This window comes from Solea solea, chromosome 11, assembly GCF_958295425.1.
Source record: "Solea solea chromosome 11, fSolSol10.1, whole genome shotgun sequence".
Classification (NCBI taxonomy): Eukaryota; Metazoa; Chordata; class Actinopteri; order Pleuronectiformes; family Soleidae; genus Solea; species Solea solea.
The window spans coordinates 22840661-22854004 of NC_081144.1; the positions used below are offsets into that span (position 1 = coordinate 22840661).

At 41.8% G+C, this 13344-nt stretch overlaps 1 protein-coding gene across 3 annotated transcripts; it reads left to right on the forward strand.

Annotated features, from left to right (window-relative positions):
* Window positions 1-1540: 1540 nt before the first annotated feature.
* Window positions 1541-11142, forward strand: LOC131468558 (tumor protein p53-inducible nuclear protein 2). Of its 3 annotated transcripts, XM_058642950.1 has the most exons (5): window positions 1541-1874; window positions 7238-7634; window positions 8269-8565; window positions 8665-8821; window positions 9567-11142. In XM_058642950.1, exons 2-5 carry the CDS (start codon window positions 7511-7513, stop codon window positions 9832-9834), a joined length of 846 nt encoding a protein of 281 aa, XP_058498933.1. In that variant the 5' UTR covers window positions 1541-1874; window positions 7238-7510; the 3' UTR covers window positions 9835-11142. The 3 variants fall into 3 exon arrangements, with proteins under 3 accessions (XP_058498933.1, XP_058498932.1, XP_058498934.1); XM_058642949.1 differs by having other exon boundaries at window positions 8269-8821; XM_058642951.1 differs by lacking the exon at window positions 8269-8565.
* Window positions 11143-13344: the final 2202 nt, after the last annotated feature.

The following is a 13344-nucleotide window of genomic DNA, read 5'->3' on the forward strand; positions in this document are numbered from 1 at the left end:
CAGGCGTCAACATTCCTGAGGATTGTAATTTTTTGTAGACTCAACACAGGGTGGATGATCTTTCACCTAGAGTCCTAAACACACACACACACACACAGTGAAAGAGAGAGAGAGAGAGAGGGAGGGGGGGAGAGAATCAATAATAAAGGCTGTGGTTATTCTTGAAGCATAAAAGTGGCCACCAGGGTTTCACTGAGGCTCTCCACAGCTCATTGGTTACTCAAATGCTGCATTCAGAAAGAGGCAATCTGATTGGCTGCTGCTACCCTCGAAGGCGGGGTGAACAGTTGGATAATGAAGGGGGAGGGGAGGGGAGAGAGGGGAGAGAGGGGAGCAATTTAAAGTAACATCACCAGCATCACTACACAAGACGGGCCAACCTAAACTGGGACTATGTCACTATGTGGATAGATAGATAGATAGATAGATAGATAGATAGATAGATAGATAGATAGATAGATAGATAGATAGATAGATAGATAGATAGATAGATAGATCCATAAGCAAGTTGTCCGATTGCCTGTGTTAGTCGGACTACGGCAGCCTTAGTTCGATTAAACGGTGCAAATAAACGTATTAAACGATCATGAAAACAGCATGAGGTTTCAGCTGTGTTTGACTCTCTGTACCTGGATTTATTTATTATTTAATTAAGCACCAGGTTGACGGTTGAATCACTTTGCTGTCAGCACATCTTCAGCTCCACTTTCCTGAGTAGACACAGACACTTTTATGTCTTTATGTCTTTAATGTTTACATTCATGTTAAAAGTCCAATTATAGTCGGACTAAGAAAATTATTTGGTTTTCTTAATGTCATGTAAACATGTTGGTCAGACTAACTAGTCGAGCTAGTCTGAGTCGGACTAACATACCAGGATAATGCCATTCATAGTCCGATTACTCCTGCATGTATACGCTTAGTCGGACTTGATTCAGACTTGGCGTTCTGCGTGTGAACCAAAATTTACACCTACATATGTACACGGCCAATAAATCCATAAGCAAGTTGTCCGATTGCCTGTCTTAGTCAGACTACGGCGGCCTTAGCTCGATTAAACGGTTCAAGTAAACGTATTAAACGATCATGAAAACAGCATGAGGTTTCGGCTGTGTTTGACTCTCTGTACCTGGACTTATTCATTTAATGAATTAAGCACCAGGTGGACAGTTGAATGGCTTTGCTGTCAACACATCTTCACCTCTACTTTCCTGAGTCGAGCCTGACACTGTGCCCCTCAGCTTTGACTCTTCACAGCCTGGATGGTGAAAGTAGAGGCTGATCATGGATCAGTGAGAGGCTTCTGCTTCTATTCTGCCTCTGTGAAGTCACCAGCAGGAGGTTGACAGCTCCTCTCCCTCTCTATCTCTCTCTAGCTGTCTCTTTTCTCTTCCCTTCCCCCCACTCTGCTCTGTTACCAAGAGAAGGCCCTCTCAGCTCGGTGTAAAATTCCTATTGGTGGATTTGTACGGTGTGGGCGTGGCCGCGGGGCGGGCCCAGGAGTATTGTGATCTCACAATCAGCTGTTTTGTACGTTCTACATTCTGATCCGAGGATCAGCTGGAGGCAGCAATAAACAAGAAGAAGCGATCTGCAGCGGAGAGAAGAGAAAAAAAATAGAGGAGGTAGAGAGAGAGAGAAAGGAGTAGAAAACAAGAAAAGCTGCAGATGTTTTGATTTGCAGAAACAACGTCAGTGTAACATTTGTTTTACACGAAGCCCTTCTTCTGAGAAGAAAGCCTTTTATTTTTGTATTAACGGTGTTTTTTCAACTACCTCACTTAAAGGCTATCTAAAGCTATGCTTTAAGAATTGTCGTCGTTTCTACTGTGTGTGAGATCTCGTTTACAACTTGAATTCTACTGCAAAGGCAGGTGAGACATTTGTTATTGTTATTATTAATAATATGACTGCTTCATATGTTTGCTGTCCAACTGTATGTGATCGTGTATCCTAGGCCACGACTGCATTCCTCGCAGGCTTTAATCCCCTTCACATCAACCATCAACCATCTATAGTCATTTCTAATGTTTTTATTATCATTATTATTATTATTTGCTTCACATTTTGGTGTCAAACCACATATATGTGATTCTTCACAGGCTTGATATCGACACCACACAGAGCAGCCACCGTGTAATCATTAGATTATTGTTGTTTTCATGGTGAAACTGGACGAGGTTTTATGGGTCACTGGAGCTATATTTGACCGCTGCTGTGTTATTACTGGTGAGGACGTATTATTACATCATGGAAGGGATTTAAAAAACCACCAAACGGTCAAACTAGGTCGATTCGACGACCCTTTACTCGGTAAGGAAGGGGAGAGAAAAAAAGAGAGCTGCAGAGTATCCTGCACAATTCCAGCTGCAGCCGTTGTTATTTTGCGAATTGCACCAAATGCTGATGTGGAGTCAAGTCGATGGCGGATGTTGATGTTGTTGTTTTTTTCCTCTCTCTTGGACTGGAGGCGGATCTTTGAAGCCTTCTATTATCACAAATACACTCCAAAAAAAATAAGCCCCTTTCTCCACGAGCTCCTTCCTTTCCTTCCCTGCGACATTCTGTCGCCGAGCCACAACTGTCATTGCCGTGACCCTTCAGTTGGAGAGCTTACACGGATAATTCATGTTTAACCTGGATGTACCCTTCACACACACACACACACACACACACACACAGTCTCCTCTGAGCTGGAGGTCGTTCATGCAGGCTTTTATTTTGAAACATATACGTGTCTTTTGTTTCTTATTATTCAAAGGCTGCCTGTAAAACTGTTAGACGCATTATTTTTCTTTCGTGTCAGGACAAATGTAAACCAACCACAGTCTCATAAATTAGACATTAATAGTCATATACGTGTGTGTGTATGTACACTCTCTTCTTCTTTTTTTCAATCGCTCTTTATCCTTCTTATGCCGTTTTTTTCCACCTCTCTCCCTCTTTCTCTCCGGTCGTCAAACAAGTCGAAGCCTTCTCTGCTGGCGTCAGTGACGTATGCGTGACGCCGCATGCGTCTTGTTTATTTCCAGAGGCCCCTCCCATCCAGCTCACTCGGCTCCTCCCAATTTTAAAGAGACAACGCAGGCTCATAAGTCATGACACTTTTTTTTTTACAGTCTGTAACATACGGAAGAGGATTAGGGCCACACAGGGAAAAAAAAACTAAAATATTTGAGTTCTGAGTTTAAACTCACAATTCTTTCTTTTTTTCCTGCATTAATGAGTATTTCATTTTTTGGTTAGTTTTTTTAATCAATTTTTCCTGTTTTTATGTCTAATGTTTTCCGTGGTAATTTTTCCCCCCCTGATTTTCGGAGTAATTTTTTTCTGAATTATCGAGATACTTGGAACATTCGCGAGAATCTCCAACCTGTAAACCAAGTAAAACTTGATTAAACTAAAAAAGCCGTCCATTGTGTTACCATTAAATCAAGCTCTCACTAAAGGAATGAATGTGTTTATTGGTTCAAATGCTCTCTAAACTTAGAAAAAAAAATGATTCAGTAAATTAGAAAAAAAATTAATCCGAAAAAGAGAAAAAAGAAATTACCCTGAAAAACAGACCAAAGAAATAAATTACTCAGAAAAACAGAAATTATGAAAAACAAACCAAAAAAAATCTAATTAAGAATGCTAAGATAAAAGGGTAGGTTGCTTTTTCCAAATGCATACACAGTGAAATATGGTGTTGTGTCAATGTCAAATAAAAAAAATGACATGCAGTATGTATAATGTAAATAAATACAAATGATACACTCAAATAAGGACACAAAAATCTGATTTATGATATCAGTTGTGTCGTGGATTATCAGTTAAAGGCTCGACACATCTCTCTCTCTGCTTCCATTTACCTTACAGGACCTTTATAATCTGGTGGTCGTTTGCCTGATAATGTTTGATTAAGCTTCCACTTTCCACCTTTGCCATAGATCCAGATGTGAACTCTGCTGTCAGTATCAGGGCTTTTATTTACACCAGGCAGACAGTCCTGAATTAGCTTATGCCCTCAGTGAACTATAGGCCAGAAGAAGATTTTTTGGTATTTGTCAGATTATGGGAAAAAACTTACTTGTGTGTTTTATTGATGTGCTGCACCTTATGCAAAACAGCCCTGAGGCCATGTTGCCAAAAAATGTGTTTATCTTAATGTATTGGTCATGATCTCATGACTCTTAGTTCAAGAATGCATTCAAAAACAACTTTAGTAAACTAACTCCCAAAGAGTAAAACAGTGGTGTTTTTTTATAATACTAGAAATAAAGTCAAAAACACGAGTGCAGCTGAGAGCCTTTTATTCACCATAAAAACTCCAAATGACTTTGACTTTTTGGCCCATTTTCTCCCTACTTTCATTCGTCTCCCATTATCTTTTGTTACTTTTTAAGCTTACACCCATGAAAACAGTCTCTACTTTGACACTTCCAATGACTGTCATTACATCTGACATAAGAAATCAGCAAGTCTCCATGACGGCTCACCAAATAAGGACAAAAGTGTCCAACAGGCACCCATGCACGTCTCCTTCGCCCATGTCTATGTGCATAAATGTCACCTTGGTGAAATGATTGAACGCCAGCAAGACATATTGGGTTTTTTTTCCCCTTACGTTGCAGAATATAAGAGGTTATGAATTGGAATTCCAGCCTCTGCAACCATACAAGACATGCAAAGGGTAAAATTTCTGACTCAAAATTCAACATAAATATCTTTGGCTGAGGTTTGTACTTCCCAGTTTAAGTAAATAAAACACGCCCTTTAACCATAACGTGGAGTTTGCGTTGTAAGCTATGGCTGCTCCAACATCTGTCCCACATTACATCATTTCATCCACATTTAGGTCAGGCCCTGGAACACTTTGCACACTCACTTTGTTGTCAGAGTCTTTTGTCTCACCTCCTCTTCCTGCTCGCCTGTCCATCTGTCCTGAGACTGTGCTGATTGGTTATTTAACTTTCATGGGGGGGGTGGGGGGGGGGCAGTGGAGTAGCAGCCATTGTCCACCAGCTCCTTGTACACTTGCTGGTGTATTCCCTGCACATTCTCCCAGATTACCACACACTGTTGTTGCTTAGCCTCCCCTCTGCCAGTGTATTTCACCAATAAACCTTCATGGGTTTAAAAAAAAAAAAACGTCCTATCAGTTGCACACGACCTTTGAATAAACCCTAAACTACAGCAATCAATGTTGATGTATAAACAATGGCTTGTTTGTGTGTGTGGATGAAACTGAGAAACCCACAGGGTTCCCAATTTTTGTGTTCAAGTTTCTTCTCACTGTGGTTTATCATCATTCCCAGGGCCAGCCCTTCATATAGGGCGATGGGCCCTAAGCAAAATTTGATTTTGGGGCCCATTATCAATCAATCAAGAGTAAAACAGCACATGACATCATGCTTCTGCACAGTTATTGCAGTATTGCAGGCATCATCCCGATGTCAGCCTGGCATGGTCTTACCCTTGAATTGGCTTTAATCGTAAATGGTAAGAATCTCGTTTTGTGTTGATTTTCACTGAGTATTAAAAATGGCACAATACTAAGAGGTGAAAATCGTGTCAACTAAACCAACAAAATAAAACAATGCACTGTGCATTTATTGCCACCATAAAAATTACATTACTGCAATGTGCAAAAGTGCAACAATAACCCTTTATCACCGAGCGTATTGCAGGCGACGGGTTTTCGCAAGCGCACTTTGCATCGCCGTAATTACGGGGGGTATTACGGTAATTTCACTCTCGCTGTTGTAAGAAGCCGGTGAATCAGTGTCTTACCGGAGAGGAGAGAATTGGAAAAACTGCCTGTACATAATTTTCCATATTTTGGCTAGTGTTTGCACATAGAGACAAAAAAGCAAACAAATGTTATTGTAAATATGTTTTATAGTCAAATTCAAATTGAACACGCAAAATCTGGTGTTCCTGTACAACTACCTTGTTTTTCTTCATTTTCAATTGTCAATACACTATTTTGACATGCAAATATTGAACGTTATTCTGGGGGAAAATGGGCAAAGTCACTTTGCTACATGACATTTTCTGGCTCTTTTATGGTTAAAATAAGCAAAAATAAAATAAAGTCCAGGCATACATTCGGCATTCTTAGGTGTTAAAGGGTTAAAGAGCTACAAAAAATAATATAACAATTATATTATATCATTAAATAAAAATAAAAATAACACTACAATGATTCACAAACAAGTACAAATGCACAAAAGTCATAGAAATGTGTGTTAAATGTGCAAAAGACTCACTGTTATTGTCATATACAAACGATAAAACAGTTAGTAGTTGGTTGTGACCATAAGGAGTTAAAAGAAGAGTACAGTTGTCAGTCATAATAATAGTCACTGGCCACAGATTGATCCCAGCATGCCAGGCACAGGGAGAGCAGTGTCCTTACAGAGAACTATGAATCAGTGAGTTCCCAGTTCTGTGTAATATTCATATATTTCAATAATGCCCTATGTTTGAGGAGCTGGGTAAGTCAGGTATCAGCTCGTTCCCAGTGTTTGGCTTCACGCCTCGTCCTTTTATGTAATGGTGCCCTTTGGTCTTTGTGTGATTTCATCAAAGTGGCTATGTGTTAGACAGCATTAACATCATGGAAGCAAGCTGCTGTTTAATCCTGTAGAAGAAAACTGAAGTAAAGAGGGAGGGTGAAAGAGAGCAGGTGAGAAAAGTACAGGGAACTGAAAGTTAAAAATCAAGGACAACTTCTTAACAGGGCGGTTAAACTGTAAAGAAGGACAAGAACAAGCTTCACGGAATAATAAGAATAACTAGACCTGCAAGCAGAAACTTGTTGTGTCAGTGCCATTAAGTATTCAAATAAAGGAGTAATCATCCTGACATGCAACCAAGATCAAAATTATGATTAAAAGTTGTTTTTTTATGATAACCGAGTCATGTAAAAGCTATATCAAAAACTTTTATAGAAGGATATGATACAATTGCCAAGCCATCCTCAAAGATGATTTGCAGGTCAGTGAAATATCAATCGCCTGAACTAAAACAGTAATCTGTTTTATCCATTTGGATTCAATTGGGAGACACTTTGTTTCATCTTAATATTTTTTAGATTATTCCACATGCAACGGAAGTGTGAAAACTAAAAATATTCAACTGTCAAAGACATGTTTGACCACATTATACACTGACATAGCACCAAGATGCTAATTAGGTGTTTTAAGTGATTAACCACCCCCTCTCTCTCTCTCTCTCTCTCTCTCTTCAGGCCTTTGCTCCAAACCAAGTGAAACCTTACATTTGCACTACAGAAGCCTGTCCACCCCTGTTTGTTCATAAAACCGAGATCCAGCAAAGGGCTTCAAAAGAAAAGGAATTGCATTTGTTAAAGAAGAAAAAAGAAAAAGAAAAAAAAAAGCAACAAGTGATACATAAACATAACTAAGAAATTCAAGAAGGCAGCTAAACCTTTTTTCACCCTCTTTGGACAACAAATAAGCACCCGAGTCATCAACTCTTGGCAGTTCAGGCAGAGTCAGTCATGTTCCAGCGTCTGAGCAACCTGTTGTTTGGGGAGGTGGAGGAAGTGGCAGCCGAGCTGAAGGGACCCAACCCCTGTGTGACGGAGGCTGACGAGGAGGGATGGATGCTCGTCAATCTGCCTGGTGAGTCTCAGCAGAGGGAGGGCGGGGCATCTGGAAAATATGTGCATGTCTGTTAATACTGACATCGGTGTATAAGTTTGAATAAGTGTGCACTGGCAGTAATGATGGGTGGGGGTGAAGAAACAGTCAGGGTGTGGCTCAACTGCAGTGTTGCGTGCCCATATGTCGGCTGAAGGGGAAAAGCTGTTAGCGCACCAGAATGTGGAAACAAACCTCCTTCCTCTTTGTTGATGACCTCGATTGTGACAAAAATTAAAAAAAAAAGGCAATTACTGAGTATGAAATTCTGCTTTGCCTGTTCAAAAGCCAAGCAAACATTCCGAAGCAACATAAAAGTGCCTCTCTGGCAGAGTCAAGATAATTAACCACCACCTTAGAGGGTCAGCACAACTAATGATATGACTCTTTTATGTTCTGTGTTTCCTTACCCCCCTCTTCTTCCTACCCCCCTCCAATTTTTTAAACACCCTTACATTCCCCACACTGGTGTGTGTGCGTGCGTATGTGATCCTTTTAAAATTTGCCCCCTCTTCAACATGCATTGCTTGACAAAATTTGGTCATTTTTTTTACAACCTGGCCCTTCCACCTGTCTTTTTTTTTTTAATTGGCTGTCCCTTACCTGATGTGCTCAGGAGGGTCTGACTGCATGTTGCGGGCAGAGGGTGAGACCGGAGCACCGCCGATTGCACGTTCAACCCCCGACAGTAGCCTTTCCCATCATCAAGACACACATGCAAGGACTGAGTGTCTGACCCCTATTCCCCACCCGTCTCGCAAGCGCCGTAGGACATATAAAGGTCAGGCGCGGATTGCGGTGGCATCATCGAACCCTCTGTCTTTCACTAGAGCTAGCCCATCAGTGACCCTGCCAAGGCGGGCCAGACTGTCCACACCCTCGTCCACCCCGTCAATGTCCCCTGGCTCTGGGAGTGAGTGTGGGAGCAGTGGGGGTAGCAGTAAGGCAGGATCAGAGAGAGGCTGCATGGATGAGAGCTGGTTTGTCACCCCTCCCCCCTGTTTCACTGCAGAAGGCGCCACGGCCGAGGCCAGCCCGATGGAGGACCTGCTCATCGAGCACCCCAGCATGTCTGTGTACGTGTCGCCAAACAATTCGTCCATGGTCTCCAACGGCAACCTGTCTGTGGTGGGAGAGGAGAGCGTGGTCAGCCTGGCGAGCAGCATGAGGTGAGAAACAGCGCTTTTGTTTATGCTAGCAGCATTTTTGGGTCAAATCTTATCTTGTCCAGACGAGGGTTTCCGCTCTGTGTGAGACGTTATCTGTGCCCACAACAACACACCTGACAAATACTCTAAGTAATACAACAAGCTGGAGTGACATCCCCCCTCCCCCGAGTTCCCCGCTTTCTAGTTGAGAGGTTGGAAACACAAACGAAACTGGGGCTAGCCATTGTTAGCCATTGTTAGCAATACCAATTCCAATCAAAACACAATGTTCTATATCGTATTTTGCACACTAAACAGAGAAGCAACATGTCTATGGATGAGAACCGCTTCCAGCGATACTTTCACATGGCGGGGCAGCTAACAACTTGCTAGCTTGTAGTGTGGCCAGGCCAGGATTTCCCTGTGATACCAAATACAGGCGTTTCGTCCCAGCTGCGGGACGACATTCCACAAGCGATAGTGTGCAAGATAGCCTCCGATATTAGCCATGGTTGATGGTGAAAGAAGCAGAACTACCTGTTCTGTTAGGCAAACACAAAAAAACTAACTTCACTGTGTATGTATGTCTGGTCATAGAAAAAGTCCAGTTAGCATTACATAACTGGCTCACGTAAACAAACTTAACAGACCTTAGCCTAGTCCAGTTTGCACTAGTAGTTGTTAGCATTGTTAACTGCTCACATGCTCACAACTATCACACCCTCTCTCTCTCTCTCTCTCTCTCTCTCTCTCTCTTGTCCTACAGCAGAGTGACTGAGCCAGCCGCTGCCCCCGCCACCCGCACCACCATGCCCACCAGGGTGAGCCGTGGAGCAGCTGCCCAGGCTGGAGCCCTGGCTAAGGTCACCCAAGTGGCCAGGGTCCAGCGTAGCAAAGCTCGCATTGAGAGGCGCCATCTGGGCCGCAACCGCATCCAACGCCAAAACCGCACCAGGGAGCAGGTGCCACGTCACGCAGCCCACGTCAGAAACACCTTCCTTCACCAGCCCAGCAAGCGTAACGTCTGCCACTGAACCCCCAACACACAGGGGGCGTCGTTCACTCTGAGGGCATTAGACACACGTGATAAAAATATATTGACCCACCGCATATTCACGTCCATTTCTGCACATTATATCACATTAACTCAGATACCAGTAGACCAGTAGCTCTGATGGATGTTTTTGGTTATAGACAAAGATTTATGCCCCGCTCTGCTCTCATGAACCGAGTCCTCTGAGTAGTTAGATCTTTATTATACTCTGTGTCCATTGCAGTATCCAAACAACAACAAAAAAAATCTTCAAAATATTTACACAGGCTGTACTTAGTAACAATAATGTCTGAAAAACTGCAAAAAAAAATAGCTTTATTAGTTTTTCTTTCTCGCTCAGTCAAATATTCTCTATTATCCCACTTTTCTTCAAGGCATGTTTTTGTCCAATCAGCCATGACGTCTCCATGAAGCTTCTTAAATGTGGAGATAATGATTTGAAGTTATAATATTTTTCTTTTTGATAAAGGAACAGGTCTTTTTCGTCGGAGCCACGTGAGACAGAGTTAAAGTAACTTCTTTAATTCTATCAAAATATCATTTTGATGTTGTTTAGTTTAGGTGGAGGGGAAAAAAATACCGTGTGCGAGTGACGAGAGGGACGGGACAATCACGAGACACTTGTTTGCCCTTCGGCTTCGTCATTAAAGATGTGGCAACCTGTTGCATCATGGGCAAACAAAAGTGCTGTGAGAATCCTCTCTTCTCACTTTGAGAAGGTTGAGAGGAAGTCGAGGGTGGTGCTGCGTTGAAGAGTGCGAGCAAAACAGACTAAAGAGTAAAGAGAAATGGCACAGTGGGTTTAGAACTCCACTGTGGGTCGTGTGAACTGGTCACAGGAAAGTTGTGTAACCCTGAGAGCAGCCTGTGAAGGTGCAGCCACAGTAAATCCAATGGGAAATCCCGCTGTGTGATATCAACGACTGTGAGCGCAGCACATGAATGCAGCGCTTGCCTCTGGGTTACAAGGTATGTTAGGTTATAAGTAAGTAGAGAGCGGGTTATTCAGGGGCGTTGCAACAGGGCAGGCAAAGCAGGGGGGCCCCCCCTATGTGAGCAGCTGATTACTTCAAGGGCAATTCATGATTTCCACTCATGTCCGCGACAGTAGAATTTGTCCAAATACAGTCTTATACGTCTATTAAGCAACTAAACTGTGTCAATAAGACGTTTGTGGTAATGCAATAGTTGACAAACTAAAAAGCATTACATCACAGATGGTAACGCCTAAATGAATCGCTTTGAAGCTCATTCAAACCAAACTTTACCAAGTTATATGAAGACAACTTGCTTTTACTTTTTACTTTTTTACTTTAGTTGAATGAACTTAATTCATTTGGGTGTCAGTTAAATTGAAGTAGTATTTTTAAGTTTTGTCAAGCAGCCGTTTTTGGCCAGTATTGGACCACAAAGGATGTTTAAAGGATCTCGAACATCCGCGGTGTCACGCTCATTTTTCTATGATGAGGCAAATTTCCACGTTTTTGACGTAGAACATTTGTATCTTCCTGCCTCTTTGCATTGACTTTGTATTTAATCCCCAATAAATGTCAGTCGATTGCTTTTTTCCTTCCTAATTTCAAAGTGGAAATGTATGAATTATGCTTAAAGACAGTTGCTTCAATAGTGGGCCCCCACAGTCCTTTGAAACGCTCCTGGCGGTATTGGCGTTAACTCTTTATTTTGTTTTGTGACTCTTGTTTTCAGCTGGTTTAGTTCTGTTACTCCTAACATTCGTTTTTAATTCAAGTCTCTCTCTGTGTCTCTGTGGTTCCGACAAAGAATAGAACAAAAACCTGCTCCTGTCAGACAAAGAGGAAATATAATGTCTGGCTTTTAAAAGCCGACACAAAAAAAACAAAACAAAAAAAGAAGAAGAAGAAAAAAAACACAAAAAACAAACACTGCTTGGTGGTCGTTCAATTTGTTGTTTGTACATTGAAGTAAAGTGCCCGGCACACACGGAGTCACACTCGCCCAGCTGTGTGTGCTGTGTTAGTCGTGTGAACATCAGAAAGAAAGTGCGTCGTCTATTCGTTTCTCTCGTTAGAAGAACAGTCCCTGACTTCCACGGACGCAGAGGTAAAAAGGAAGCCAACTTAAATCCCGACTGCAAACATCTTCCCCACTCATCCTGCTCATCAAACTGTCTGTCCCTGTCCCATCAGCATATCCCACTCGAACAGTGTCCACCTAAAGATCTAGCTTACTGATATGTGTTCTACAACAATAGTAAACAATGGTGCTGAAGTGTATACTAATGTTTGTAAATTATTTGAGACATGGATGTAAGTTTGCACTGTTTGTTTTGTTTGGTTTTTTTTTGGTTGTGAGTCCCAAGTTTTAGCAGTGTGCCGTGTGCTTGTTTTTAATTCTTGTTTTAAACTTTCTTTTTCTTTTTGTTTGACTCGAACTGTGTGTGTGAGAAGGTGTAATGACACATAAACTGCTAGAAACTCTTATGAATAATGGTCATTTATTTCTCTTGTAAATATATATATATATATATCTATATATATATATAAAAAAAAGAAAAAAAAAGAAAGAAAAGAAAGAAAAATAATTTATTATGCTTCGTTTAGATGTCAAAAAGCCTCTCAGGATTGATGAGAATCCTCTCTCTGCCTCACCTCTGAGGGCACTTGGGTGGCGTTTTTCACCACACAGAGCAGCACAAGACTCAAAGCTGATGTGCCATAGGAAACGCTGCCCTCCAGAGGCTCCTTTTAACACTGCATCTGCTGTACAGATGCTGGCGAGGATGCAGTACAATCTTTGCTGACCGCACGTGCGTTCAAGAGACATTGAGACTTGGGCGTCTGGGGAATTTGTTTGCATTTTGTCTGGGAAACGTTCTCTGCCTGTTCATCTAGAAAAAAGAAAAAACCCTGATAAACCATTTTCCCTTTGACTCTTGTTGCTTTTCTGCCACAATATCCTTATAAATGTCTGTCAATTTACAGTCTGACTATGAAATAATGGTGTATCCCTGTCGATTCCTCTGTGTAGTGAGCAAATGCATCTGAGGTGAATATGCACGCACCCACATACACATACATAGTGAGGACACTCATGGACGCGATCCCTAAAGTCTCTAAACAGCTCTTTTATGGTGTATCTGAAAGTGGGAACCAGACCAAAATGTCCTCACTGTCCCAAAACATGTCCTGATGTCCTATAGTTTACCGATCTGACTGGTAGTTTGGCCTTGTCACGCTCTCGTAGACACAATAATAAGTCTGTTTGAAACTGTATAATATCACTCATGTGTGTGTGCGTGTGTAAAAACCACCACTGATTCCTGTGCCGCTGCAAACCTGTCATGTTTTCCTCCATTTCTTTTTATGTCAACCCCCATTTTTCTAACCAGTTTATGTTTGTTTTTTAAAAAAAAAGGAAAAAAAAGAAGTGTTCTTTCTTGGGCGTGTGGAGTAAGAGTGAATGTCATTCAATAATTAGGGGGAGAGGGGAGTGGTCTGTGTATACGTAC

What these genes read in the sequence shown, in the direction of transcription:
- LOC131468558 (XM_058642949.1), top strand. Translation starts at nt 7,511, where the DNA reads ATGTTCCAGCGTCTGAGCAACCTGTTGTTTGGGGAGGTGGAGGAAGTG. An exon ending in GATGCTCGTCAATCTGCCTG is followed by an intron (nt 7,635 to 8,268) that starts GTGAGTCTCAGC and finishes TGATGTGCTCAG; the next exon opens with GAGGGTCTGACTGCATGTTG. An exon ending in AGCCTGGCGAGCAGCATGAG is followed by an intron (nt 8,822 to 9,566) that starts GTGAGAAACAGC and finishes CTTGTCCTACAG; the next exon opens with CAGAGTGACTGAGCCAGCCG.